General features: G+C 43.1%; 1 protein-coding gene across 2 annotated transcripts in view; it reads right to left on the bottom strand.

Annotated features, from left to right (window-relative positions):
- Positions 1-27,752, bottom strand: part of LOC124162118 (neurogenic protein mastermind-like) — a 592,489-nt gene that overhangs the window by 12,979 nt on the left and 551,758 nt on the right. For both annotated transcript variants that reach the window (XM_046538524.1, XM_046538525.1), the window contains exon 3: positions 536-2,297. In XM_046538524.1, coding sequence (XP_046394480.1) covers positions 536-2,297 — 1,762 coding nt within the window. The remainder of the gene's footprint in view (positions 1-535; positions 2,298-27,752) is intronic.

Here is a 27,752-nt window from a genome sequence, read left to right as displayed (position 1 = left end):
AGCATGAGTCCGACAATTCTAACGAGAACAAAATATCTATACCAAAATATAGAAGGCTCGAAATCATAGAGTTACATCTAGCTCAAAACATGCCCACACGCCTTTTAGGCGGCTTGCGGGGTATTATGTAGATGTAGATATCAAACAATATGTGAAATTGTGAAAGGTTTGTAATTATGTTACCGAAGGAAATATTATATCCATGAGGAGAAATAAAAGCGCAAATGCAAATAATTAAGAACTACATTTAAAATGTTATCGATCATACTTGATTCGCCGGCGGGTATTAAAATCAAACTGGGAGAATGGGCAAATAAAATAAATTTATATGTGAAAAAGGAAAACCAGCCAAGACGATAGCGGTAATGAGGTATTTCCGAGCAAATTCCATAATCCCAGACCTCATTAAATTGAATTTTTTTACATTTACGCTTCCGATATATCGACTGTGAAACATCTGATTATTGCTAGATATAGAGTCGTGTACTTCAGGGTTCGTAATAATACAAAATGCACAAATACTGACTTTTCTTACCTTGGTGAGGGAACGCGGGCCTAAACTGAGGTCCGCCCATTTGGGGACCTCCGAAAACGGCCCCTTGCTGCTGTTGCTGCTGCTGCGTCATGAGGATTTGCCTCCACTCTGAGGGGCCACCGGGGACCGTGCGACCGCCCGCTATACCTCCGTCCGGCACCACGCTCACGTTCGGAGGCCTCTGGTGCCTTGGGTTAGAGTAGGCCGCCAGCCGCCCTCCGATGCCACCACCTCCGGAGACCAGAAGCTGCTGTTGTTGTTGCTGCTGCTGTTGTTGCTGTTGCTGTGGCGATGGGACGTAGCCGGGACCGCCCATCCCTCCAGCCATCATGGCAGCCTGCTGCTGTTGAGCGGGCCTCATCATGGGCCCAGAAGGGGGCATCTGCTGCATGGGGGGACCCGCGCCTCCGCCAGCGCCGCCGCCACCGCCGCCTGCCCCCGCATGGATCATCCGCATCTGCGGCCTGATCTGGAACCTCGGCTGCTGTTGCTGCTGGGGAGGACCCCCGCCAGCCTGGGCCCCCTGGGACGGGGGCCCTACCACCCCGCCTGGGCCCGGCCCCGTTCCCTGTCCCTGCTGCCCCATGAGGCCCAGCATCTGCTGCTGCATCATTTGGCTCTGCTTGTACTCGGGTGGCGGTGGCCTGGGGCCCATGCCTCCCATCTGCTGCGGCTGCTGCTGTTGCTGGTGGTTCATTTGGTGGTGGTGGTGGTTGAGGTGGTGGTGGTGATGGTGGTGGTGGTTGTGGTGCGGGTGGTGCTGGTGCTGCTGAGCGGCCGCTTGCTGGTGCTGCACCTGTTGGTGCTGGGCTTGTTGCTGCTGCGCCGCCGCCTGTTGCTGCTGGGCCTGCTGGTGCTGTGCTTGCTGCTGCTGGTGTTGCTGCATCACCTGCGCCCTCAGCATCTGCTGCTGCATCAGTTTGTGGGCCTGGATGTTGTCCATGACGATCGGACGGGGTCCCACGGCTCCCGGCGACTGGGGGAGCCCGGGCCCGCCGGGGACGCCGCCGCTTCCGGGGCCCTGGGGTCCTCCGACGGGGTTGGCCGCTGCCGCCGCCGCTGCGGCTGCCGCGGCCGCCTGTGCCGCCGCTGCTGCCGCCTCCATGGCCGCCTGCTGCTGCCTGCCACCTTGACCACCGGGTCCTCTCCTCAGGCTCTGCTGAGTGAAGTTGATGGTCTGCGATTGCGAGACGGAATAGCCCACACCGCCGCTTCCAGGGCCTCCACCCACGGGCCCGGCCCCTCCGACAGGGCCGTTACCCCCGTCGGGAGTTGCGGCGGACACGGGGGACGGGTTGGAATGGGGGGTCCCCGCGCTGCCGGCACCACCTCCCGACTGTTGGTGCTGAGGAGAGTGGTGCGGGTGCGGACTCTGGTGTGGGGCGTGATGGGGACTTTGGTGAGGGGCTTGGTGCGGGCTCTGGTGGGGACCTTGGTGGGGACTTTGATGGGGCCCGGGGTGGGGGCCTTGGTGAGGTACTTGGTGGGGTCCTTGGTGGGGTCCCTGGTGGGGCCCAGAGTGCGGAGGGCCCTGGTGCGGGCCTTGGTGTGGGCCCACGTGGGGCCCTTGGTGAGGTCCTTGATGAGGGCCCGGATGAGGACCCGAGTGGGGGCCAGGGTGGGCCCCTGGGTGAGGTCCGCCGTGCTGCTGTTGTTGCTGCTGTTGTTGTTGCTGCTGCTGGAAGAACATGGCCTGCTGAGACACAACGGTGCCCCCAGATTTGAGGTCTCCAGTCATCTGAAGGTGTTGGCCGGCCGACACCTGTACGGAAGAGAAACGGAGTACGTGTACCCGTGAGTAAGGCAATTTCATTGCAGTATATCGTTGAACATATATATTCATGCATTTTCAAAACTTGAGGTTTTAAACATTGCATTCTGTATCACAATGTGCTGTCCTTAACCCAAACAAAGGATAAATTTCAAATAGCAATTCATGTTTAATAAAGACGGATTCCTTCTATTACACTTACTAACTAAAAACTACACAAATAAGACATTACGCTATCATAATTTCTATTTACGATAGGAATGGCGATGATGTTATACTATTCAAAGGAGTAAACTATTTTATTATAGATTTTCGGCGAAAACTTTCGATTTCATAATGGCATATTATGCACAGCATGATAACTACATTCAATTCGATATGGATCATGAATACGACAACTTAACATTCTAAGCTGCATGCTTCAACTATCATCCAATGGTCGAATCCACTTACGAATGTTTTTTTTAACGTTCAAAGCCGTGATAGAAGGAAAATGTTGGAGGTGAATGGATGGTATGAAGAGTATAGAAGTTTACACTGAACAAGAGAAAGGAATACAGGGAAGACAATGAGACCAGCGGGGCTGACGAGTATAATGGCAGTGTTGTCTTCCACGTAAACCCACTTTAACCAGCAGAATACCTTAAATAATTATTTTTATCACAGCGCCAGGGGGGGTAACGTCTATAATTTCAAGAGGTCATAAACTCTGACAAGGCTGAACTAGAGATGCTCTTTTTGAACTGTAAATAAACCGTTGATGCAGCCGAGACAGGATAAGTAGCCCGAAGCGAAAGTTGAAATATCCTCTGCGCATATTCTAGGGAGTAAGACACTGCAGTGGCTACAGCTAGCCGCCAACCGAGAAGGCAACGCCTGCATACCCCTTCCCGATGTCATCCGTTTTCACGCAGGGCTGCACGGGCGCGAATTATGAATTCCGATCACGGACAAGGAATGCGACTCGACGGACTGTGCTCAAAGGGCGTTGGCGTGCGGAGGAGCAGGAAGGGAAGAGCAGCGGACTCTTTCGCAGGGATGAGTCCACGCACCACACATCTTCCTTCTATCCACGATCGCATGAGGGATAATGGGAGCGAAAAGGAGATCACAATGTTCGACCGTATTTACACAATTGGACTATTTCCCCAAATTTCTCTTCTTACCGATTCCTTGTGGAGAAGAATGGAGAAGGTGAAGATGATAGAAAAGAGGAGAAATCAGTAAGTGCTAAAATGGTGGGTGAGGAGAGACAGTTTGTAATTGAGATACATAGGAGGCAGATGGTATGGATTAGACGAGTACTTGGAAGACAGTAATGGCATGTAATTATTAGCATTTTCTCTTAAATATTTTCCCCTACTCAAACCACCTTACACGGTATTTTACCCCTTAAAATAATTAATTGTCTAAGCTACATGTTTCACCAATTTCACCACAAACGCTAAATTATTTTCAGAGAATAGTCTTGAAATAATTAGACCAGTAACAACAACGGAACTGCTCTCCTTGAATAATATTAACAGGCAACGGCGGTATTTTCTTTAGCTTAAGAATACATTTCTACTGTAATATTCGGAATTAGAGTCCTGCAATTAAGCTTAAATATATAACTTACTGTTCGTGGTTATCAGCGTTTTCCGAAACAGATTTCCCTGATTCTAATAAATTATAAAATGTGCGGTAAGAACTTACTGTGATGAATCTAAGCCCAAAATCATACTACTTCTACAATAATATCTAATTATTAAATAAAAAACATTTTGTCATACTAGAGAAAATTAGATACGCCCACCGGCAGTTATTGTGTTCCAATATTAGGATGGCCGTCAGCGCCTCCACTGCAGACGACGGAGTTTGGAGGAAGATGAATTCATCTGCTCGGACAGAAGGAGAAGATTTTAGGATGGTTGGGGGAGGGGCAGCGGGCGAAATTGACGTAAAACAAGGCGTTCCACACTCTGAAGTGGGAGTCGCCCGCCGTTCCCCTGCATCAGCCTCGTGCGATCAATGCCCTGCGCGCGAAAAATTCCTAGCACCCAGGGTTGCACGGAAATGGCCCACTTCTCTGGGGAGTTTATGAAATACAGCACGAGAGCGGTATCATCACATATTGCAGAGGGTCATGAAAATTAATCCAACAACAGCAAGATGAAATCCCAAATTTCGAAATAAAAACAAATTTTGATTAGTGGAAATTTGAAATATCCTTCTTCAATAGCATAACTTCATTTCAAAACATCGAAATGTAATTTTAAATCGCAACCTTGCAAATAATTATCATTTAAAATTGAGTCCATTGCTTTCCAATCTGCCCTTGAATTGATTGAATGATATGATTGAATTGATATCATAAACATTGGGCAAAAATTAATTTCCGCGAAAATTTCCACTCCTAATTTAGTTTTCTAAGTACGTTTTTTAATGGTTGAATTGTATCCCAAACTAATTTACGAGACTAGTAACGCAAATTATAACAAATTGAGCTTCTTTAACTGCCAAAGATGAACGGAAATTTAATGTACTATCTGACTGACCTTCAACGGGTATCAAAATACATATCGAAAAATCAATGATGATAAGTGCTGAGAAATGTATACGCGATGGATAACTAGGAATTTTACGATAACTGGAATTTATTTTTTCCAATGAAAATCCATAGAAGGTAAAGCTATATTGTCGAATACGGTGGAAGTTTTCGCCGCGACAATCGTAAATCGCGGTCTTCCAATTCTTGGCGCGCAAGAATCATTTCTTGGAGGAGCCGCTAGGTGGTGTCGGTGCTGAAACAAGGCGAAGGCGAGAGCGGAAAAAGAGTTGGAAGCGTCGGAAGGGATCGTATAGTGGCGCCTCGGCGGAGTTCTTTGCTATTACGATGCGTTACCGATGCAATACAAGCATGCAGGAGAAAACATACTTCAATAGCTATCTGCTCCACTCCGGGTATCCATTGACAAATTTTTGTCCATAGAATGATAGTAGATTCTAAAAATAGTGTACTATCACAACAAATAACAAGAGATTTCCCTACAGTGAAACCGCGTGATGCATATGCGGTGAGATTGAATTGAATTGCGGCGACATTTCCGTAAAAAGCTCTTTTCGTTGAGGCGCATCGAACATTAGCAATGAGCATACAATTTAAATAACCGTATAACCAATCCATTTGTCATGACAAATATCTTGATACCAAACTCTGAAACTGCACATAAGTTTAAAGCGCATGAACCTTCGGAAATACCAATTTGATCGCAAATATCAGCTTCATGGAACAATATTATGTCATATGCTACAAAACACACGCATGAAAATTAATGCGAAAACTACGCCACCAACGCCAAGGTTAAGAAGTAATGAAGAGCAAATAATGACTAACAACGGAGAGCAAGCGGTTCAAATATGCCTAACATCCCACCCGGGTGAACAAGTCGTTCGCCGCTTCCCCCACAGATGGCAGGACGTTGTTCTGAGTCCCTCAGCTGGCAAACAAGACCAACCGCTCACCGCCTCCACCTTTTCTCCAAGCACATTGCTTGCGGTCAATGGAGATCTATTAATGATTTCTAACGAGTCGAACCAAGGATTTGCAACTGATGAATTAAAAAACTTTCTTCAATAATATTACCTTTAGATCAACTTTCATTCAAAAAAATTCGTACAATGGATGCGGGACCTACACACCAATATAAATACTATGAAAGTGAAACTTAAGTTTTTAGAATTCCTTCATAAATGTGAGTATTTGCTTAGGGAGAGAAAAGTACACGTAAAATACATTTTTTTTAAATTATAAACATCAGCGGTAAAAATTGAATTTGAGAGTTCACCGAAATCCAGCTCGGTTTCTCGTCGTCCACGTCTTTATTTCTTAAAAAAAATTAGGAAAGCAATTCACTCAACCAAGATTCATGGAATGAGATAAGAGGAAGGAAAAGTAAGTCTCCAGAAAAGCTATTGCAATGATAAAAGTGCGCTTGATAAAAAAAATGGAAGAGCGGTTTAAGGCCTCTAGAATGAAAAACGTGACGGCGAACGCGAAAGTAAGTTTCTGGAATACGACGCGGGAGGTTTTGAATAACTCTGGATGCAGATGCACTCCTCAGATTCTACCGGAATGAAGCTGGGAGATCTGGAGAAAAGACCTCGCAACAAATGAAGACCACTGCGTTCACACTGATGAAAATGATGTGCGTGGAAGAGCTGTCTGTTGCCAAGCTAGGGCGTGAAATGAAATCTGCGGAAGTATCGTTACAAGAAGCCATCTCGAGATAGATTCTGGAAAAAAACCTTCAAAGGAAATCCGTTCTGGGCAAATAAAGCACAGGAGGAGTATACGATGATTTTCACTTTTCAAATTTGGTTATTTCCTAAGATAAGCACGCAGAACGACTTAAAATACAAAGTAAAATACTCTTCATTCTCATATACTCGGGCATTCCATACACGCGACTAACTTACTCCAAGACTACATTTTCGGATACAAAAATTAACGTATGCTTCAAATAATCGCTTAAGACACCCTAAATAGTTTTTTTTACATAAATTCTACGCATGAAGAGTGGAGTTCGTTCCAAGAACTTAGGAATCCATATTTTGGATTGAAAAATAAGCGTAAGAATACAAGAAAAGCCAGATTGCATTCCCTTCTCAGGCACAAATGATTCGCGAAAAATTATCATACACATTCAATTTGACAGCGATCATCTGATGAGCGGAAGGTTTCCCTGAGGAATATTAAATAATAACATGACAAGAAGAATCTTCCCTCCCAAGTGAATATCTAAAATTCTTCCACTGCGGCAAATGTCACCAGTGCATTCCAGTTAGTGAGGTGAAGACGACCCATTCAAAGAGGTAGCAATGCAAGACCTAGATGAGGACCAGCAGCGACCTACTTTCAAGATCCATCATTAGGAAGAAATACAAAGGTTGCGCAAGAGTTTCCTACTTGATGAGGAATATTTATCGACAGATGGCATTTGTATTGTTTTAATTAATAAATAAGGGTGAAACAGATACGTAGGAAATAATATAAATAATAATAATAATAATGATAAAAATAAATTTAATTACTTCATAGTAAAGCCAAAAAATAATGTTCGCAGTCTATAATGTAATCAACTTGTTCGGATGCTAGTCTCGATTCAAAATTATAGATATACATAATTAATTACTCTTCGTGTACCGAACCTATGAAAAATAGCAATCCAATGCATAGTAGCCATAATGGTACGTAAGATAAATACCAACGATTTCTTTTACCTAATTGGGGCAAAAAGAACACAAGATGACAACTCACCCATCGAGAAATATGCTTAGGAAAACTGAGGTCGGCGCTTGTAAGACGCCTTTGAGGAGAAGCCAGGACATATTTTTCAAAAAATTAAATAGATATACTTCCTTGGTTACTTTAGAAATAACTTCGATGCTATCGGTATGCATATTATGTTATCTACTTCTCAGATATTATTTATATGGATTTTTTGATGGTTTGGCGAAGTGATTTTTCTCAGGTTCTGATAGTGGACTCCCAATTTCTTTACCACATTACCTCCTCCGCAAAACAAGGAAAAGCGCCCACGTTCGCTTTGGGGGATGGATATCCGTCACGTGGAGGCTCCTCGCTCATCTATTCGAGTGTGCTGATTCCTCCGTTGTGTACACGCGGAGGCGATTCCTTCGCAGAGTGAGAGAGAGAGAGAGAGCTAAATGTGCTCCAAACAGGGAGTGGCTCTTCCTCATCGTCCACGAGGAACGAGTGCATCACGACCCGTGAAATGTGGAGGGGAAGGGTCCAAATAGACTGCTCCGTTACTCCGAGCAATCCGAAACGCAGAAGTGGAAAAAAACCGCGATCCCGAACCCCCTCAGAGCGAAAAATAGAACGCACAAACCCACTTTACTTACGAAGAGAGATGAACATGTAAAATACATAAAATACAAATCATAAACATGACCAGTAAAAAAATTGAATTTGATAGTTAACGGAAATCCGGATCGGTTATTCGTCGCCAGCGAGTGGAATTTCAAAGGAAAAATATTGGGCTTTGTATCTCCGAGGTAAATTCTCAAAGGTAAATCAAGAAAGAAATAAGCAAGAATTGGGGATAAAAATCATCGGGAAAAATGATTGATAACCATTGCAAACGAAAAAAACTTAAAGCAAGTTTTCACAAATGTAAAAATTCCTTACTGGAAAAATTCATCCTCCGGGGCCATCAATCTTTGAAAATATGCGTAACGATGGATGACTTGAATGGTGGTACTACTAATAGTAACATCCAACAATTTTTAAAGAGACGTTTTGAAGTTAATCTAAAAGTTAATAAACGATTGTGTCCCAGTCGGCCAAGATTTAAAAACTGGGGTGTTATTCCGATATCAATTATTGTTTCAATCATAAAACAATTCGTAATTTTCGCGTTAAAATAAATTTCACGTGTCAGTATTGAAAACTTCATAATAATTAAATGGCAAAATCTCTTTCTTGTGCCCCTAAAAACCAAAATTTTAGATACTTTAAAAGAGTAATCTCATTTTCACCTGAAAATACAAAAAATCGATTATTTCCGCAAGACCAGGGTGAAAATATCACGGAGAGCAAGTGAAGGAAGAAACACTTGTGGAACCGGGATGGAAGCGGCGAAGGATACAAAGTGTGAGAGGAAGGGGAGAATTTTTCAGGGGAAAAGGGAGTCACTGTCGGGGGCTAATTATAAGCGTTTTGCAAGCGCCCGACGACGGGAAACACGTAAGATGCACAAATATTTTGTTTAGCGCGCGTAAATGATCACGGGCGGGGAAGTCGAAGTGAAGAGGGGGGGGGGGGGTGGCCGGCGAGGATTCTGGGAAATTAAGAAAGGGGATGTGAAGGGGAATGATGTTTAGGGCTGTTTTATTTTGTTCACACGGAAAAAAGAGGACCTCTTCCCCTCGACTGAGTCACATCCCTTTTCAAGACGCACCAATATAGTCCAATACCACAGAATTTAGCAGCGCGTTCGCGGCCAGCCGAAGGAATTCAGCTCGAAGAGAGGTGGCATATTGGGAAAGAATGCGGGATCATATTTAAAAAATATATCGGAGCGAAAGTTGGATTTTCGAACGACATCGTGTGCAAAATTTCATTACACGCTCATTACCAATGAATATTACACAAGTTTACGGGGAAAATCCAATTCACATAGCTATACATTCGTCAAAATATCTCTCTTAAATGATCGTTTCTGACCGACCTGGAAATATAGTAAATTTATGAACATTAATGCTCCTCACAAAAAGAATAGTGGATAGACTAGTTTATTCCACGTAAACGTCGAAATATTTAATGTAAATCGTCTTCATCGGACGAGACGAATCTCGTGATGCATATCTAACCTATTTGCGTATGCGTGCTACTGTAGGAGATCCGCAAGCATTAATACGCGTTGATGCAAGAGGGAAAACGTGTTGAAAAGCAAATGAAATCCTTGTATGGGAGATGAGGACAAATAATTACTCTGCACACGAGCAGCTATTCTGGACTAATGTGGAAAGTCGACCACGAACTAATCCAAATCCAAGGGAAAGCGCTGAATGAAACTGACAAACGGGACGGAGGCGGAATAGCAGCTCGGCCGTTGAATCCAACTTCACGAGAAAGCATGCATAGAGCGATCTCCTTTTACTCGGTGCAGAAACGAAGAACTTCATCAAAGACTGATAAAATACACACCTATTGCGAATCTTAAGGATTCAGAACTATCCTATTAAATAGTGAATCTTAAAGAAAGCTACACGAGCGAGCATATCTTTCCGCCGAGACAGTCCTGGAAGTGGCTCAGTAGGTGTCTTAACAGATAATATTTTAGCATGTGAATTCATGAATATTAACGCTCCTAACGGAAAGACAATTGGATTGATAGGAAGAATAACAACAACTTCAAAGGAGGGTATAATGGGTTTCGATGGCGCGAATACCAAGCTGGTATGGGATGAAACATGGTACAGGGAAGAATTTAAGGCAAACAGGGAAGGGGGAGAAAGAGAGTAATCTTTATAATAATAATAATTATTATTATAAATCGACTTTATTGGTATAGATGGAATGAAAGAGAATATGTCTTACAGGGAGAAGAGAAGTCCAATTAGGGAATGGAGGTCAGTCGGGGTGATTCGCAAAATGTTATAGGTAAGTCTCTCCGCTTTTTACTGATTGGTATTCTACCTGAACACGTAAAACACCTAAAGCAGAACCACTAAATCGGCCAGGTTATGAGACATAATTCCCTGATGTAGACAATTTTCGAATTAAAGGCGAACGAAAAGAGCGGCAAACGAAGACTGTATAATTCATACACATCGAAAGCGTGGTGTAGGATGCTCACGAGAAAAGAAATAAAAATATTAAAAATTAAAATTTTCCGATTAACCAAGAGGCCCAAGTCAAATAAGTCTCAAGAGTGCTGACCGCTCATGATAATTACGCTCCTCCTGGAAGAATTTCGCGAGGATCCGCAAGAGACACGTTGGGGTCGGGCACCATGAACGCGTGAGCTTTCGCGAGGGGACAGAAATGGACGGAGAGCGTGGTTGGAATGCAACAGGAGAGTGGAGGGGGGGAGATCGAGGTTCAGCAACCGCAAGCAGAGGAGAGAACACGAGAACGTCAGGCAGGGCGCAAACACACGAAGCTGAGGAGCAGTCAGTCAGTCGCTATGACCCACCGCGACGATCGCCATGGCATCGCTATATTTTCAACAGATGCGTCACCTCTGCCGCTGAGGTCATTCGCATTGCGGCTTTTTCGGTGGCAGAGAAACGGGATGAGATTAACCCGTGAGCCAAGCAAGTGCCTATTTACCGCCTCGCACAAATACCTCCACCGGTATTCAACCATCGCAGATCGCACACGATCATAGGAAGCCATTACTTATTTATTGAACGTATTCTACAAATTGAGGCAGGTTTACATATAGCATTATTTTACGGATCACCACGATTGCCGCCCAACCACGTTAAATTTCCCAGTATAATTCACAATTATTATTGATATTAACGTATTTCACCAAAAAAGGAAGGTGCTCACATGGCGAATTTTACGAATTACCTGTCCCATTCCCAAATTACACCTCCCTATTTAATTCATATAAAGGCCAACTATTTTTCATACCATCTCTAAATCCTATTCTCTAGCGTCTCTCCCCCGCTCACCTGACAATCTACCCTTAATCACGGTTCTCAATACACCCTGCCCGCATAGCGTACTCTTTCCATCCACACCATCTCCTCCATTTCTCATCTGAAAGCTTCCTCTCCACGCCCACAATGTTTAAGACTTCGTCGTTCCTTTTCCTCTCGATCCAATGCACCTTCTCCATTCCTTTTCAGACCCGGACTTAGATGAGCCTAATTCGAATATTCATTATTAATGTATTCCACCGATTAAGGCAGGTTTTCATGGAGTAGTTAAGAAGTATTCTGCTACTCTGCCCTCCCTTCGCGGACTTCCCTATTCATTTTACAATAAAGTCTCCTCCCTTTTATTCAACTTAGCGCAACAAATTAACAAACACACAAAAAGGAAGTCCATCGCATACTTAATTCTTGTGGTCATCATCAAGTTGCGCCATTTGCGCATAATATGTAGCTACTCATGGAATAGTCCGGCAAGGAGAATAACGCTGTGCGGGGAAACCTGGACCAGGAACCTGGACGAGGAAAACGCACGGAGGAGAATGGAGAAGTGTAAATTAGGAGATAAGGGAAGAGGACAGACACGTCTGCCACAGCCGGGATTTGAACGCGAGCCCACGGGATGAGAAACCAATAACTAGCCACCACACCAACCCGAACCCCTCCATCTTCTTTCATTGCGTAATCACAGGGATCCAGACACCCTTGTACACTGGCAACATCTTATACTACTTGAAGGTAGGATACAAAAATTATGCAAGGCGACACCCTTCCCTGAATGCCGCTCGTTCCAGCCGTCATGAGGTCGAAACGCAAGGGGTCACGCCCTTCGGATAAAAAAGACGAGCAGATGTGAGGGGCGGGGGAGGGCGTCGGCCGGAGGCGCCAGGGTTTCCGAAGGCGCCGCCCACGTAAACCATTAATTCGGTCCGCACCACTCCGCCTCCGCTGCCTAATGGAATGAATCCCTTCCTCGAAGGCAGAAATACAAGACTCATGGTGGCAAAATCCACGGGAATACACTCGGTCCCTTCCAGTTTTTCTCCGCGGAGCATCGCAAGGGGCGGGCGCGACCGAAAGAAAAAAATATAACGGAAAAAAAGAAGCATCGCAGGGGAGTAATCGCGACTGCCGAGACATTCAAGGGAACAAATTACTTGAGATGGTGCCAGATGATATATCATTCAGGAACCCTACAAAATGAAGGGAAAATATGCTGTAGCCTTGGAATTTGATTGCATGGGCATCCCGAAAGATCAGTTTTTTTATCCCGACGCATTATGCCCCTCCCACCCTAATAAGGGTAGTTGCCTCATATTTTGAAGTTTGCGAATAATTAAACAAGACCACTGTGCATTCAGGAGAATATCACGAAGTATTTAATGAGGTACTCGATTTCACTATACTTAAGGGATAATAATAATGACCAGTCAAATTTTCAGTCAAACAGCAAGAAATCTTCGAAATGACTAATTTTTATAGTTATTCCTAGTACAACATACATAATATCACACTCACTCTGCATTAACGAAATTTTTATTTTAAGGGCAACATTAATGCTTAATGCATTGAAAAGCATTGCTGTTATTATTTAAAGTGTGGTGACAGTAAGTTTACATGGGATGAATTGTAACTGTACCACACTGAAATGCCCAACTTGGAATATGGAGTTTTAAATCAGGATAGCTACACGCCAGACAACAAAAATTACGAATCAAGACAATTACAAGGCAGACATTGAACCATCTGATTCTCCTATCTACTCAAATGAACCATAAAGAAATTCTTCGCTGGTCGATCATTAACAAGCAGAAACACTGCCTTGCCTGGATAATATCGATTTCCATTTATGTACACGAGAACTTTTTTTTCTGTAAACATGTTTATCTGATAACAAGTATGTAATAAAGTTTCAGTTCCTTCACAATAAGAAAAAAAACCTTAGTACTTGCTTAAGAAATGTTTTTTTTTCCTTTTCCTAACAATGTTTGCCAATGCAAGCACCTCTTGACGAGCTAGAGGCTCAGGAGGACGTATATTCTGAATATTTATAAGATTTATACGTAATCTTATTATACATTTTACCATGTTATACTGTAAAATTTTCATTGTATTGTAAATTGGTAAATGAATACCTATCTAGAGACAAGGGTTTAAAAAAATGCTATTTTTATAGGCTGCATGTGTGGGTTAACATCGATGCAACATATATCATGCATGTATGATGAAAAATGATCTTTGTACCACTAAATAACTTCATTGCAGAAATATATCAGTTTGTAATTCTACACCAGCAATGTGCTCACGAGACATTTAAGAGATATTAGGAAATCTAGAGGGTTGTGCGTTCCCCATTTATCGTGGAGCACATCTCCAAATTAGTACCAACAAAAGGTTTCATGGTCAGTAATTAAATGTTTTGTCATCATCCACGGGGTGGCGTCAAAACATCCAAGGTCTATCTACATTGGTGGTGGCCGAGTTGATTCTGCCGTGGACGGTGTGGTGAGTGTGTACGAACGGCGCGGAGGGGGATGGGGGATGGCGTGGAGGGGGAAGGAGAAAGGAATACAGCGTCGTGTGGATAGAGGTGAGAATAACGGTGAGGTTTGTAATACATAAAGAGGAATCGGCGGGTTTCCAGGATGAGTTTCTCGCACCTGCGGCAAGGTTAAGGAAACGAGCTTGGCCGGATGTTGAGCAGATGAGGAGCGGGGAGAGGGGGAGGGTGCTGCTGGAGGTGGTACCTATCCTACGTCTCCACTGATGCATTGGGGTAGGGGAGAGCTAATGACGACGGAGAAGAGGCCACACGTTCGAAAAACGTACACTCCATCATATAGAAAATCATTCCACGTTGTTCGCTTACCTAGATATTTTTGTTGCCTATTCTGGTACATCGAATGAGACTGACGGAATGGATGGAGCGAGTACTTAGCGGGGAGGGGATGTTGTAAACAGTTAAATAGGGTAGAATTTTAGGTAAACGAGGAAGAGGAAGGAAAATAACAGGATTTGTTTTAGATAAGAGGAAAGGGGCAATGCGTTATTGTGAATTGAAGGTGAGATTACGAGAAGAAAGGGGAGGCAGCCAGAATGCTTCTTAATTACTCCATGTAAACCTACCTTGATTGGTAGAATAATTTACTAATAATAATAATTTAAGTACGCATAAAAAACTAATATTTTAACAAGTAATCTACCGGGAGAGTTAGTTAACTTGAAAAAGAGGGATCAATTTTACGTGTGGGTTTACGAAACTTATACAGAGTGCAGAAACTTACGAAGCGTTTCGTTTTTAATTGGCGAAATAAAGACTAAAATGTACAAAAAATGTTGTATTTACGATGGTATATCTATTTTTCAATCCATCATTGCACAAATGCAATTATGAACTCAATTTCTCACTGTAAAAGCTAACGTGCATGTATTTTTCGTAACAATGAAAAGGAGAACGTAGTGCATGTCGGTGGTAAGACAGGCCAGAGGTGATAGTCATCGTGCGTGCAAAAACGGGCTACACTTTATGTACACTCTCACGATTGCTCTCTTCAGTAAATATTTCTCCGCAGGATGACACCGTCAGTATGAGCCATTTTCTTAAAAAGGGCCACACATTCTACGGACGAATTTTCACCGACTGAATAACGATGGCGACTAAGCTCTGACCTCAGGAGTGATGTAATTGAAAAAAAATTAGTTTAAAATATTCGATTAAATCATTAATGAGTTCTCATGATGGAAAACAGACCATGAGCTGCAATTTTGAGTTGAAAAACGACCATCTCCGTCCACGCACCATAAAATCTAAATCAACCCACCTCAACCTCAGCTTCCCTTCGGACGGGTCGCGGCGTACCATTTACATCTACATGCTATCCCGAAAGTCGCCTCGATAGGCGTGTGGGAGGGGTGTGAGCACACCCACCGTGAAAAAAATGAAAGGAGGCGCGCGTGGTAACATAGAGTATACCGAGGCACTGATACAAAATTTTCTTATATTTTCGCGTTAAGCGACAACATAAACAAGATGACTGAGTATTACGGTGAACATCATGAAAGAAGCAGGGACGTACTTCATTTGACTACGCATCAGGGATAGCAATAATAACCAGTTCAGTTTTCAGTCTAATTGCATGACGTCTTGAAATGGATACTTATTTTTATTCCTAGTTATACCACACATAATACCAGATTTATTTTCATCACACGAAATACGTTGTAGAGGGCGATTACAGGTCGTCGTTCTTCCATACACGACCCAATCCCGCGGAGAAGGCACGAGTTTAGAATTAAAAGAAAAACTAACTCGCGAGTGTGAGTGTGGAGGGGATGTAGGCAGTAGGTTAGGGTGGGTGGAGCGGCGCGTGTAGAGGAGAAGGTAAACGCAACAGGTGAGAGAGAGAGAGAGAGAAATAGAGAAAAAAGGAGAGGTGAAGTGGAGGGGGAGGGAGGGAGGAGAAGGAGGCGCTCACTTTAGCGCGTCGCGCGAGTTAAGAGGGGGGAGGGGAGAGGGGTGGAAGGGCCATTTAAATGAAGAGGGCGCCACTGCGCACGTGTGCAGGATCAAGCGCCGGCGGTTCGTACGCATTCGCTCCAATGCGATGCAGGAGTGAAAACGGAAGGGGTGGGGGCAGAGCACCGTACCCTGAGGAACCCCTTACAGTTGTTCATAACTCCATGATTTTACGCATACCCACCGACATAAATACATACTATTTTTTTGCGTAATGCTGGTTTTATCAGGTTTACATGGAAGATATTGCTTGTCGCTGACCTAAATAAATATTCATTACGCTAGGAACAATGTTTACAAAGCTAGACGATTTCTTATGGTAAAAACTTTAACGACCCAGAAATGAAATGAGCTCAATACCAAGATTTCGGCGCCTTGATATCACCATATCGCCATCTGCATATGAATTTTGTCCCGAAGATCCAGCGCTGAAATACAGGTCATGTGTTCTATTGATTGTGGTTGGTAAAAATTTTGAAGGGACGAATCTACTTTTCTTAGATGGAGTGGACAACCACATATTATTATTTTGGATAAAACTTAAAACACGGAATCAGTGTAGTGAAAAGTTCGTGTCGGCAGCGGCACTCCGTGGATCTCAAACAATATCTACGATCTCACATCAACATCTGACATCTGTCGTCTTACTGAGTGCTCTCACAATATAAGTTTTAATTTCAGATTTTTCACGGATTAACTACCTCCATATCCCCTTAGCCTCATTTATTATACACACCATAATTTTTTGAATTTCATTCGCAGCAATTTCTCGTACGACAGCTAAAATTAATAGATACCACCGTAGATGAACAACGTATTCTCAGAGAGCGCTTGTTAACGCTGCGCCTGCGATAAATGCATACCTTTTGGGAATTTCACTAGATATTCCGAGATAATGGTCGAAATTTTAATCCATGCATACAAACACTGACTAAATGATTCTATAATTGCTAAAGATACCTTCTTGAGGAAAAACAAGTGCATAAGTCAAGCAGTTATGGACATAGTACCAAAATATAACGGCCAGAAGTTACGGATACTTTATTTCAAAAATTGTTTCAGTTGAGTGAACCAATAACAATTTTTAATGGAAAGACCAACAGATACGAATAAGTTCCGATTACTTCGCATAATATTTTTTAATAGTTTCAAGGAGGCATATAAGAGAGTGTTTATTACAGCCCTTAAGCATAAGTCAATATGTTTGTCAATGTAAGGAGACTAATCAAATAATAAATAGAATTTTACTAGTAAATACGTGGTAAAGCAGTGTCTTTAATAAACTATGAAGTTTACCGGAATAGACAGGGAAAGACAAACGTTGAAAAATTGAGTGACCATACCATCCTACTAGATAGATACAGATACTCGTAGATACAGATCGAAAAGGTGACGATTATGACCCGATTACGATCAGATTTTGAGAAATAGTTACATCTTAAAAAGGAAATGATTAGATGTTAAAATCACTTGACATGTAAACGCAAGGGTGACTTTGACAAGTAAAAGAATCTTCCTGAGTGTATTCGTTGCTGGAAGCATGGATCCTTTCACTACTGTGCTCGCCGCTTCGCGAGACAAGACTGGCGGAGTAGGAAAGTATAGACGCACTGCGAGTAGGGCATTGAAAACGAGACGGGAGCGGGGGGTATTAAATATTTTGCCTCGCTCTCCACTGAATCAAAAGGCAAATGATAGAGACACGCGGCTAACAGCCTTTACTCCCCCACCCACCGTATACTCCCCCTCCCACCACCCCCTTCGCGGGAGTCCACTACGGAATCCGTCGAAATCGATAGGGCACTGGAGGTTCCCCTCGAGGCGGCCAGGTGGCAGCAGCGGCTGTTGCTGCGAGCTCTCCCGAAATGCGCCCTGGCTGGCAAAAATAAATAAATCTACCAATTGCTCACTTTTCACACGGCTGCCCAATGAGCGTTGCGTTTTCGGTGCCCGGGAATGTTCCCCCCTGCCGTGGCAGCTCAGTGACTGGACGATTTTTATTCACTAACACCTATATGAATCTGCATCACTTAGAGCGTTTTTCGCTGTGACATACCATACATATGAAAGACATACGAATATTTTTTCACCATAGTAACTAAACATCTGCGTTGACAATGATTCAGAAGCTCCTGTTTAGCTCATTGTCGCAATACGAATTTCCAAGGGTGAGCATTTATGAAAAGAATACCAAAATTAGGGGATCTTGAAAACAATCGAGAGCATGAATGCGAGGCTTAACATCAAACTTGATGGGCACAAACTAGAGAAGGAGCAACAGTTCACATATTTAAGTACAGATTGGAGGAAAACAGACGCAGCAGTAAGATAACAGGAATAGAATTACGTAGGCAAAGGAGGCGTTTGTGAATAAGAAAGATCAGACGAGAGGATCGCTAGGTAAAAGTTAACGAAATAATGATGAGTCTGATCAGCGTGTAGTCTTTATGGAGCGGAAACGTGGACGCTGAGGACACTGCGGGAAAAAATAAAAGGGGGCGTTCGAAATCTGAATTTTTAAGGGAGGGAAGGAGGTGTAACGGAGCGATAAGTGAGCAAAGTGATGCATTGACAACGACAGCAGCGGAGAAATCAAGAGTAGAGAACTTATAAATTTGATGGTATAGAAGAATTATGACAATGAAATGGATCGACCGCGTTAGCAATGAGGAATTCTAGGAAGAGCTGGAGAGAAGAGAAGCCTGATGAAAATCTTGATAAGAAAACGGAACAACCTGATAGGCCACATCTTGAGACATGATGGTCCGATGAAGGCAAACGTCGGGGACAAGTGGATGGCAAGAACGGAAAAGGAAGACCTCGAATAAAGTATATGGAGCAGGTAAAAAAGGATGAACATTATAGGGATACTACGGAATATGAGATTGGAATAGGCTGGACATGTTGTTAGAATGAGTGGGGAATGATATCCTAAGAATGTTATGTATATGACAATAGAATGAAGGAGACAGGTGTGAAGACCTCGAAAGAGATGGATAGATGGAATAAGATAAGAAAGATAAGAAAAAAGTAAGTGTGAAGAGATTAGTTGATAGGAGAATTGAGTTGGGACCTGTGTCAAACCAATCTTAGGGTAACTGACCAGTGATGGTATTGACATTTTATAAAATCGCTTGATTCAACATGTTGCTGGAACGATGATGCCCCTCAGCACTTATCCGCGGTGCATATTTATGTCCTTCCGCGACTCAATTTGATATCCTCGGAGCAACGGGGAAGTGTGTGCGAATTCTGGAGAGGTGCACCACTTTATTGCACCCAATTAAGCGAGCCCTCACTCCGCCGGAACAAAAACGCGACAACGGTGCGATCCACAAAAGCGGCGGACAAAACGAAGCGGTCCAAAGCGAGCTTAACGATTATGCGCCATAGAAATCGCGCCATCCCGCGCTTCACACAACGCCCGTGGCGTTTTGGCTAAAGCTAATCTTTACATCAAAGAGCGACACCCGCCACGACGCAATGGCCGTCAGCAATTGTGTCACGAAGGACAACGCGGCTGCTGTTGTTGGCAGATCCATCAAGGAACGCATAAAATGTGTGTCAGTAAACTATTCTTGTTTTCTAAAGCCTTCTTTACTCACAATTAGCTTCCAGCATAAGGTGATGGACTACTCATTCAAGGTGCTAGAAAAATAGGGAAATATTTAATGTGGCCCATCAAAGAATTAGCAATACTTAGAAACCTATCACTAATATTTACTACTGTTTCAGATGAATATATTTGTTTGTGAGAGGGTTCATCTGTGAGGGTAAGTAAATGTTTTGGTTCTGGAGTGTATTTTTTTCTGAGGAAGCTCATTTACCCGAATTTTCACAAGCAAATTTTCGGTGTGTACGATCACGAATGTATGAATATGTGCCATTTCAAAGAGTGTATTTTACCCTCTCTAATCGGGCAGGGAATGCGAAGTGCTGGACATGGTGGGTGAGGAGAGGCAGTTTCTAGATGAGATACGGAGGAGACAGAAGGTATTGATGGAGCGAGTGCTTAACGGGGTATTAAAAACAGTAATTGAAAACAGTATTAGAGAGTTAACAAGGGAGAGGAAGGGAGATACTAGGATTTTTTTGATAGAATGAAAGGGAGTAGACCTTTTTCTGAGTTGAAGAGGGAATTCTTTGAAGAAAGGGGAGGCCCCCAGATATATCTTAAACACCCCATGAACACCTATCTTAATCGGTAGAATACTTATAATAATAATCACATTAGACAATAAAGTAAAATTGGTGAACAAACCCATTATCAAGTATTAAATGAAACATATGTTGAAATATAAATATGACAGTGATGAATGAAAACACTGCTCTCATTTTAGGAACATTTTAAGGAAAAATATTAGACAAAATAAAGTTCGATAGTCAAGACGTAGAAAACCTACATGAAGGAAGGGAAGGCTGTCACAATGCTTCTTAAGCACTCAATTGAAACCTACCTTAATCGGTAGGATACTTAAATAATAACAGCCTTTTAATATAACCACTGTTGGAAAACACCATACAAGAAGAGTTGTGCGAAAAACCTGTGAGAACTGATGGGAGGGAAGACCGCCTCTCCCGAAACTGTGGAGACGGTGCTCATTGCAGCGGCACTGTCTCCCGCACTCGCCCGCTCCTTTCTCCTTCCTTTCACCAGAGTGACCCGATTAGAGAGGAACATCTCGCCGCAGCCGGCGGAAGTACGGCGAAAGGACGACGCAAAGCGGAGGTGTCGCCGACGGAGGTACTGCCACGCTACACCCAATATCACTTTCTCCTTCGAAATCGTTTCGATAACTCACCTGCAAGCGATACCGAACGCTTGGGCACAACGAGCGAGGGGAAGGTCCGATAAAACCCAATCGAGCGATAGGCTGACCGCAACCGAGGTGAACGCTTTGCGCAAAAGGGCAATGAAATATCTCCAAGGGAGTTTAACAACGGCGGAGGTTAGTCGAATGCACGAAGCGGCCAGCAAATAAAACGTCCATTCAAGTCCCACTTGCTATCTAAATGGTTTCTCGAGTCTCTCCTACTCTCAATATGCAAAATGCGGTTCGACCCCATAAAATCCATCCAAGCTTTCCTATCATCTTTATCATTCATTAGGCAACGAGTTGCCCACACTCACTCACTGATACAATCCTACCATTACCTTTGCATTTTAAACTAATAGGCAACGAGTTGCCCACACTCACTCACTGATACAATCCTAACAGTACCTTTGCATTTTAAACTAATACAGTACGACGAAAAAGGGTCATTGAGGAAACCATCTAAATTTGTCGCAGAGCTAAGTTCGCCTCATGAGCTAGGCCGAGCTGAAATCATCTCGACACCTGCGGTAATAGAGGAAATGATTTTAAATCCTGAGGAACGGCATGCATTTCAGCGTGATGGAGAAGAAACATCGTGATACCCTACACAAGGTTTTAGGAAAGGGTTGAGCCAGCAAGGAATTGATAACGACGAATGTAAATGTTGCCAATGTTGTTGGAAATTTCCCCAACCCTTAGTTGCAATGCCAACAACATTGTATCCTCCACCTGCAAAATGTTAGAACTTTTAGTATTACCGGTGTTGGTATATGATTTTTCATTCTCATTAAACAATACATCACGTCATCAACACCAGCCCAGATTGTTTCTACACTGGCGATCAGATCATGTCTTTTCTTTTCTCTTTTGGTTTCCTTAGTGTTCGTTCCCCGCTCCTTTTTTCCTTTATAACGATTTCACGCAGGCCTTCTACTTGAATCCGCGCAGTTGTTTTGGAGTAAACAAGTTCGGAAACTTTGACTCGCGCGCGCTAATGGCCGGCGGCGATAAGGCTTTCGAACAATGGGATCCAACAGCTTCGCCATCATCCTGAACTCTGGGTTGCATCTCTCTCCTCTCCTGAACTCACTTCGATTTTCTCGCTCTGTAGCTGAGGAGGAGCAAAGCGGAACGGGGGAGTTTCTCTCGCTTCCTCTGGAATTTTTTCACCACAGTGGGAGTGGCACATGCGCCGTGGATTTCCCTCCTGAAAATATTTAATGAGCGAGAGGTGTTCCAGCCGTCTTTCGTGTCCTTGCGCGTGTGTGCGAGAATCTCCTTCCCTCAGTGGTGGTGTTGTTTTGCTCCGAGGGCGCAATTGTTTCACGTCGTGACCGTCGATATCGTGACAGCGTTATGTGTGGCGATATTTTTTTCCACCACCACCCGGCAACCATAAAAGCCCCTAGCAGTCGTGAGAAGTAACAATTTGTATACGTCGGTGAACACGGTTGCACATATTAAGAGAGTAGGTACCCATTGTGAGGTTTCTCATGGGAAAATGCTAGAAAGGACTTAGATTGCCGGGAGTATTTTGACGTGAAGGAATTTCAAAACGAGCTCGAGGGTTTTTTAATGGAGGGTTTGACGTAACTAATGCCGGTAATGAGCCGGCATAAGCCTCTATTCATCAATCACCGCTAAAACTGGAAATAAGTCGCTGGCTATCTTGCAAATGAAGAGCCCAATGTCTTGAAAGCACTACTATAGCATTATTGGGGAAGGGATAGCGCAAAATAACTAAAACTCGTGAGGATACGCTCCTTAGTAATCTTGCGTGAGGAATGTATCTCAAATAAATCTATTTCACACTGGATTCTGATCGTTGAGTATAATTACTGTGTCGAGTGTTGAACAGGTAATCCATGGATGTCCGATTATAAACGAAAATCCATAAATATTTCGAAAAACCCTTACAGGTAACCGTAATAAAAAATATTTATTGAGAGAACTATTACTCTCAGATCACAAAATCTGGATTTGCACCATTATTCATTGCCTGTAGTAGTGCGTACGTGCTATATCCGCTACTTCTGTAACATGTTCAGAAGTCGGAAACGATATCTGAACCTCGTTTATAGGGCACAATAGATTTCGTATTTGAGATAATTAAGAATTTTACAACTCCATTTATACTAGTTAATTTACAAAACTAATTCAATATAATAAACGGAGCTTGGAAAAATCGTCAATTTATTTTAAAACGCTCCCTGATTTTTAAGATAAACAATCTAAATTCATTAGCAATAATTAGAGTATTCAAGCGAGAGAAAACGAATTGAACTAAATTTGAGGCTAATGAATACTGGTGTATCTACTTATTATTTCAATAGTGGTAGCGCGAACTGCGTGGCTGGATGTCTGACTCCGATGTTCTCGTTGGCATCGCCCTTTTGCTTTCGCCATTTGCACTGCCCTTCGCCTTCCATTCGGAAGTGCACCAGGATAACGGTTCCCCCTCCCAGGCCATCGGTAATCGCCACAGGGTGGCCAACTCTTCCGGGATCCGCGCCGAGACTCGCGTTTTAATCAGTTCGCGGCGGACGAGAGAACGGTGCAGCCCTAAGCACCTGAGAGAGGTGAGAATATTTCGACGTCAACTCCATTATTTCGTCACCATGGGTTCGGGAAAGATTGAAGTTTCCATCGCCGCCAGTGTTTCTATCTAGAACTCGGCGCCAGTTTCTGCCATGACATAAAAAAACCTTACCCCTGTAGCGGTCATTTCACGAAGCCAAATAAAAATACCATCAATATCAAAGTATTTACCGATTAAGGTAAGTTTCCATTGAATACTGAAGAAGCAATCTGCAGCCTCCCCTTCCCTCTTCAATTCACAATAAGGCCTACTCCCTTTCATTCTATCTAAATATCCTATTCTCATATTTCTTCTCCCTCGTTTACCTAATATTCTACCCCGTAATACCATATTCAACATTCCCTCCCTGCTAAGTACTCGCTCCAGTCAAACTTTCTGTCTCGTACGCATCTCATCTAGGTTCCTCATCCACCAAGTTCAGCACTTCGTCTATAAAACCTCTAATTCCCTCTTTTGCTCTAGCATTTCCTATTCGTAAAATTTATTAAGTGCAGGGTAACGCTCATCTTCCTTTCCCCATTCGATCATCTTTCCACTCATTGGCGCAAAAGATCTCAGCTGTCGGATGCCCTCTCCAATTCAAGACCGATTTTCAGGCCATTTCAAAAGATCAATCCAGAACTTCTAACATAAAATATCACGTTTGAGAAAGAATATTTTCTGAGTGGCGAAGCTCCAAACATAACCAAGGCGTGCGGGTCGTGTCTCTAGCACGCAGTGGCGGATCTATGGGGTTGGGGGCGGGATATAGGCCCCCCCCCCTTTGGGTATCTAATTTACACTAGATAGAATGGTATTTTTTTTTGACCCCCACCACTACTGAAATTTTTAACCCCATTGTCACTATCCTGGATCCGCCACTGCTAGCACGTGAACAATAAATGAGAAAATAGCAGAATCTTGAGTGTTTTACGTCAAATAGGAGGAAAAAGTAAACGAACGGAACCTTCGATGAATGATTCTAAATCATTATCTAAATGCGGGAAGGGGAATATCAATTAGCCGTATCATGGCGTGGCGTCGATGAAATGACAGGAGGCAAGGGCGCCACCATGAGAGCGGCCAGTGCACACACCGAGGTGATCGTGTTCCTTATCGCGCCAGGAAATGACCAGACCTTTCGCCTGCACATGATCCGCGAGGTATTGTGAAATGCTTTGGGCCAGGCCGGCAAGTTTTGAACGACAATGGAATACGAAAGGCTACAGGTATCCAAGCTAATACCCCAAAAAGGTAAAATTAAAGGGTTCCCATTACATAATTTTTGGTTGTATAGATGAAGATTCACCCATTTTCTTATCACCCCGTCTGAGCCCCTTCGCGGATTGGAATTACTTCTTTTATTCACTAGACAATGCCAACCACCTTTCATTCTACCCACAAACCCTATTATAAACCTCTGGCTTCGTTGCTATCACAACATCCTTCCCTCTCGCACGGTTTTCATCAACCCCTTCTCCTCTCAGTAATCGCTCTATTCACAACCTATCTCTTCTTCGTAAATGTCCTCTTCTCACCCGCCAATTCTAGATCTTCTTCATTTCCATTTCTTTCCGTCCATTGCACCTTCTACACTCTCCTGCAAGTGAAATTTGGAAGCACGCAAATTATTCAACCTATTACTTTCTACAAAAATCTTTTCACCTCTTTTTTACGTAACACGGCTGGTGTCCCCTAATCGCCTAAAGGCAGCCATTAGAAAACTAGAAACGTAGCATGTGCACGTAATGTAAGATCTACAATGAGTACAATCTATATGTTTGGAATGAAGACTGTGTATGATTATGTTACGTATTACTTTGTTATTTCCGGCACTAGGTGTTTCAGGTTGCGCTGGAAACTTGTTTAATTACAGAGGAATAGGAAAAACAGATTATTTTGCACTCCTGTTGCTTGTTAATTATATCATTTCCCATAGACACTCAAGAAAATCTGTATCAAGGACTTTTCCGCAACACGTGGCAAGGAGAGTTTCCGACCTATAGAACGATGAGACGATCTTTGAAATCAACATCAGCTAGCGAATGTATTCCTTGAAAGATTCTTCCCTCAAACAGCATGGTGCATTGTGTATCTACAATAAAAATTGTTGAAGGGTAAATTACAATTCAGAAATGTATCAATGGCTTAATGCCACGCGGAAGTCAAAGGGGTACTCTTAAAAAGACAAAAATAATTAACTAACAAAAATATAAGAAGAAATTATAAGTGATTCCACTTACGGGTAAGAAATGTGAGCAAACATAGGGTATAAATAAATTGCCATGAGAAAAGCTTCCATTGCAAATCACGTACATTTCTTTTCATATATTTTTTCTATTCTAACATCTAGTACCATGAGCCTCGGTACTAGGAATCGTCGTAGGAATTCAGGGTCCTGGATACAGTAGTGGTCGGCGCAGTGGCCCGGAGAGCCAAGGTCCGTGGCACGATTCCCGGTCCACGGGAATTGTTTTATACTTATATATATGAATTACCGATATATCTATTTCACCGCCGTTCACGCGGAAGGCTTCGAAATTTTAAGCACAGGGTATTTTAGGGCTTTTTAAGGTCAAATTGCCTAACTTCTACACCCCATCTCAGTTTCTAGAGAAATGTTCACTTGATACCTCCATCAGTCAGTCGGAGAAATTTTCTTAAGAAAAAACTGGAGCTCCTCGAAGGAGCGTGACACACCCCTCCCACAAGTTATCGCAGCATTTCACTCCAGCGAGGCAGAGAATAACGAAGGCACTAATGCATGACACGCACGAAAAGAGAGAAGGATAGTCCAGGCTATCGAGGCCAAGCTAACCTTTCACCGATCGCCGTGAAAACTCCCTTCTCGTCAGCATGAGCTAGGAAGAGGGAAAAAAAGTAACCACCGTTCCCATAGTACGCCATCTTCCGGTGACAACAGGACAGGTATGTGGAAGGGGACTGTAAAGAGGAGGCCGAATTCCATCCCATAGAAGAGTGATTTCTGTTGCCACTTCGGTCGCATTTTATTCGGTTTTCAAAAAGGACCGCGGCCGATGATGAGTAAACCGCGGTGATGAGTGCAGTGGTGGTGCAGTGCGATCCACTTTTTCCAATAGTTTGCAGTGCAATGTTTGCCATTGCGAGGAATGGCATTGGCCTTTGATTAATTCGATAGATCACATCATCATGTGCATACATTTATGTTAACACCCCTTATTATATCTTATTTCCTCGTGAAACTCGGATCACTTTGTCCGTCAGCAACGCGAGTGGCGACTTTTGTAAACCCATTTAAATGCGCAGTGGGTGACAACACATTTAGAAGCCGACTTGAGGATCCTCTTTAGTAATATTTGTGGGTACGTGTTTAGCGAACATCATTAAACTCGTCGATTACTAGTAGGAGGGTGTATAAGCATACAGAGAAAAATCCGCTCAAGGAAACACTCCTCAGCACAGTTAACTAAGAACAGCATTTCATTTCCCGTCAAGTAACGGTAGGTAAATCAATAAAAAAATATATACCCTAGTACTCGGATGATCACGTTCAAGGATACGGATGAATTTTCTGGTTAACTATTCTCATAAGTAAGCACTATTTTCAAGAGTTTCCAACGTTTATTAATTTTGATTCATTTCACAGCTGTCAGAAAAGTATGAATCCAATTAGCAGGAGCCATTAGTACTCACGTATTGAGCTTTCCATTGTTCCTGGTCTTTCAATAAATTATGTACTTATGCTAACGCCATTACGACATTTGCGTCATTTCTCAATAAATCTTGCGAGAGGGAAGTTCGGAATGTTATAGGCGTCCGTCATTCGCGTCTTTGGCTTTCTTTCCTGCATTTAAAATCAAAATTTTATGAAAAAACTGTGATTTAAGGACACCTTTCACTAAAGGACATACACCGCTAAAACGCTTACAGTCCATTGAGGAGAAGTTTAAACGCACACTTTTCTGAGCAAACAAGAGAAGCATAAGAATGCACACATTCTCATCGATACTGGAGCCGCTCCGCTGACTGAGAGGAAGTTAATTGATTCGGCCATGGTGGGTGCTTAATAATCTCGAACGCAGTCACTTCTCTCGATGAAACATTCGAGAGATTGTCTCCAAGTGCACTCACTACCAAAACGACTTGAAGGAAGAGAACGATAAGGAACATAGTAATCCCAACACCGAAAACATTGTGAAAGAAAAAGTTAAACCCTAAAACAATTATACATAAGCTGCAAAAGCATTTAAGTTCATCCTAATGATAGAACAGCGTTCTTCTAACAGTGCGCGAGGCGATTTTTACGTACTGTACATTTTGAATAGAGGAAGATGTAATCATAAATTAAAAGTCGCAGAAGCATTCTTGGTATTTGATTT

The sequence above is a fragment of the Ischnura elegans genome, chromosome 7 (assembly GCF_921293095.1).
Source record: "Ischnura elegans chromosome 7, ioIscEleg1.1, whole genome shotgun sequence".
NCBI lineage: Eukaryota > Metazoa > Arthropoda > Insecta > Odonata > Coenagrionidae > Ischnura > Ischnura elegans.
The sequence above is the reverse complement of the archived record's forward strand: the minus strand, read 5'-3'. Positions and strand labels throughout refer to the sequence as shown.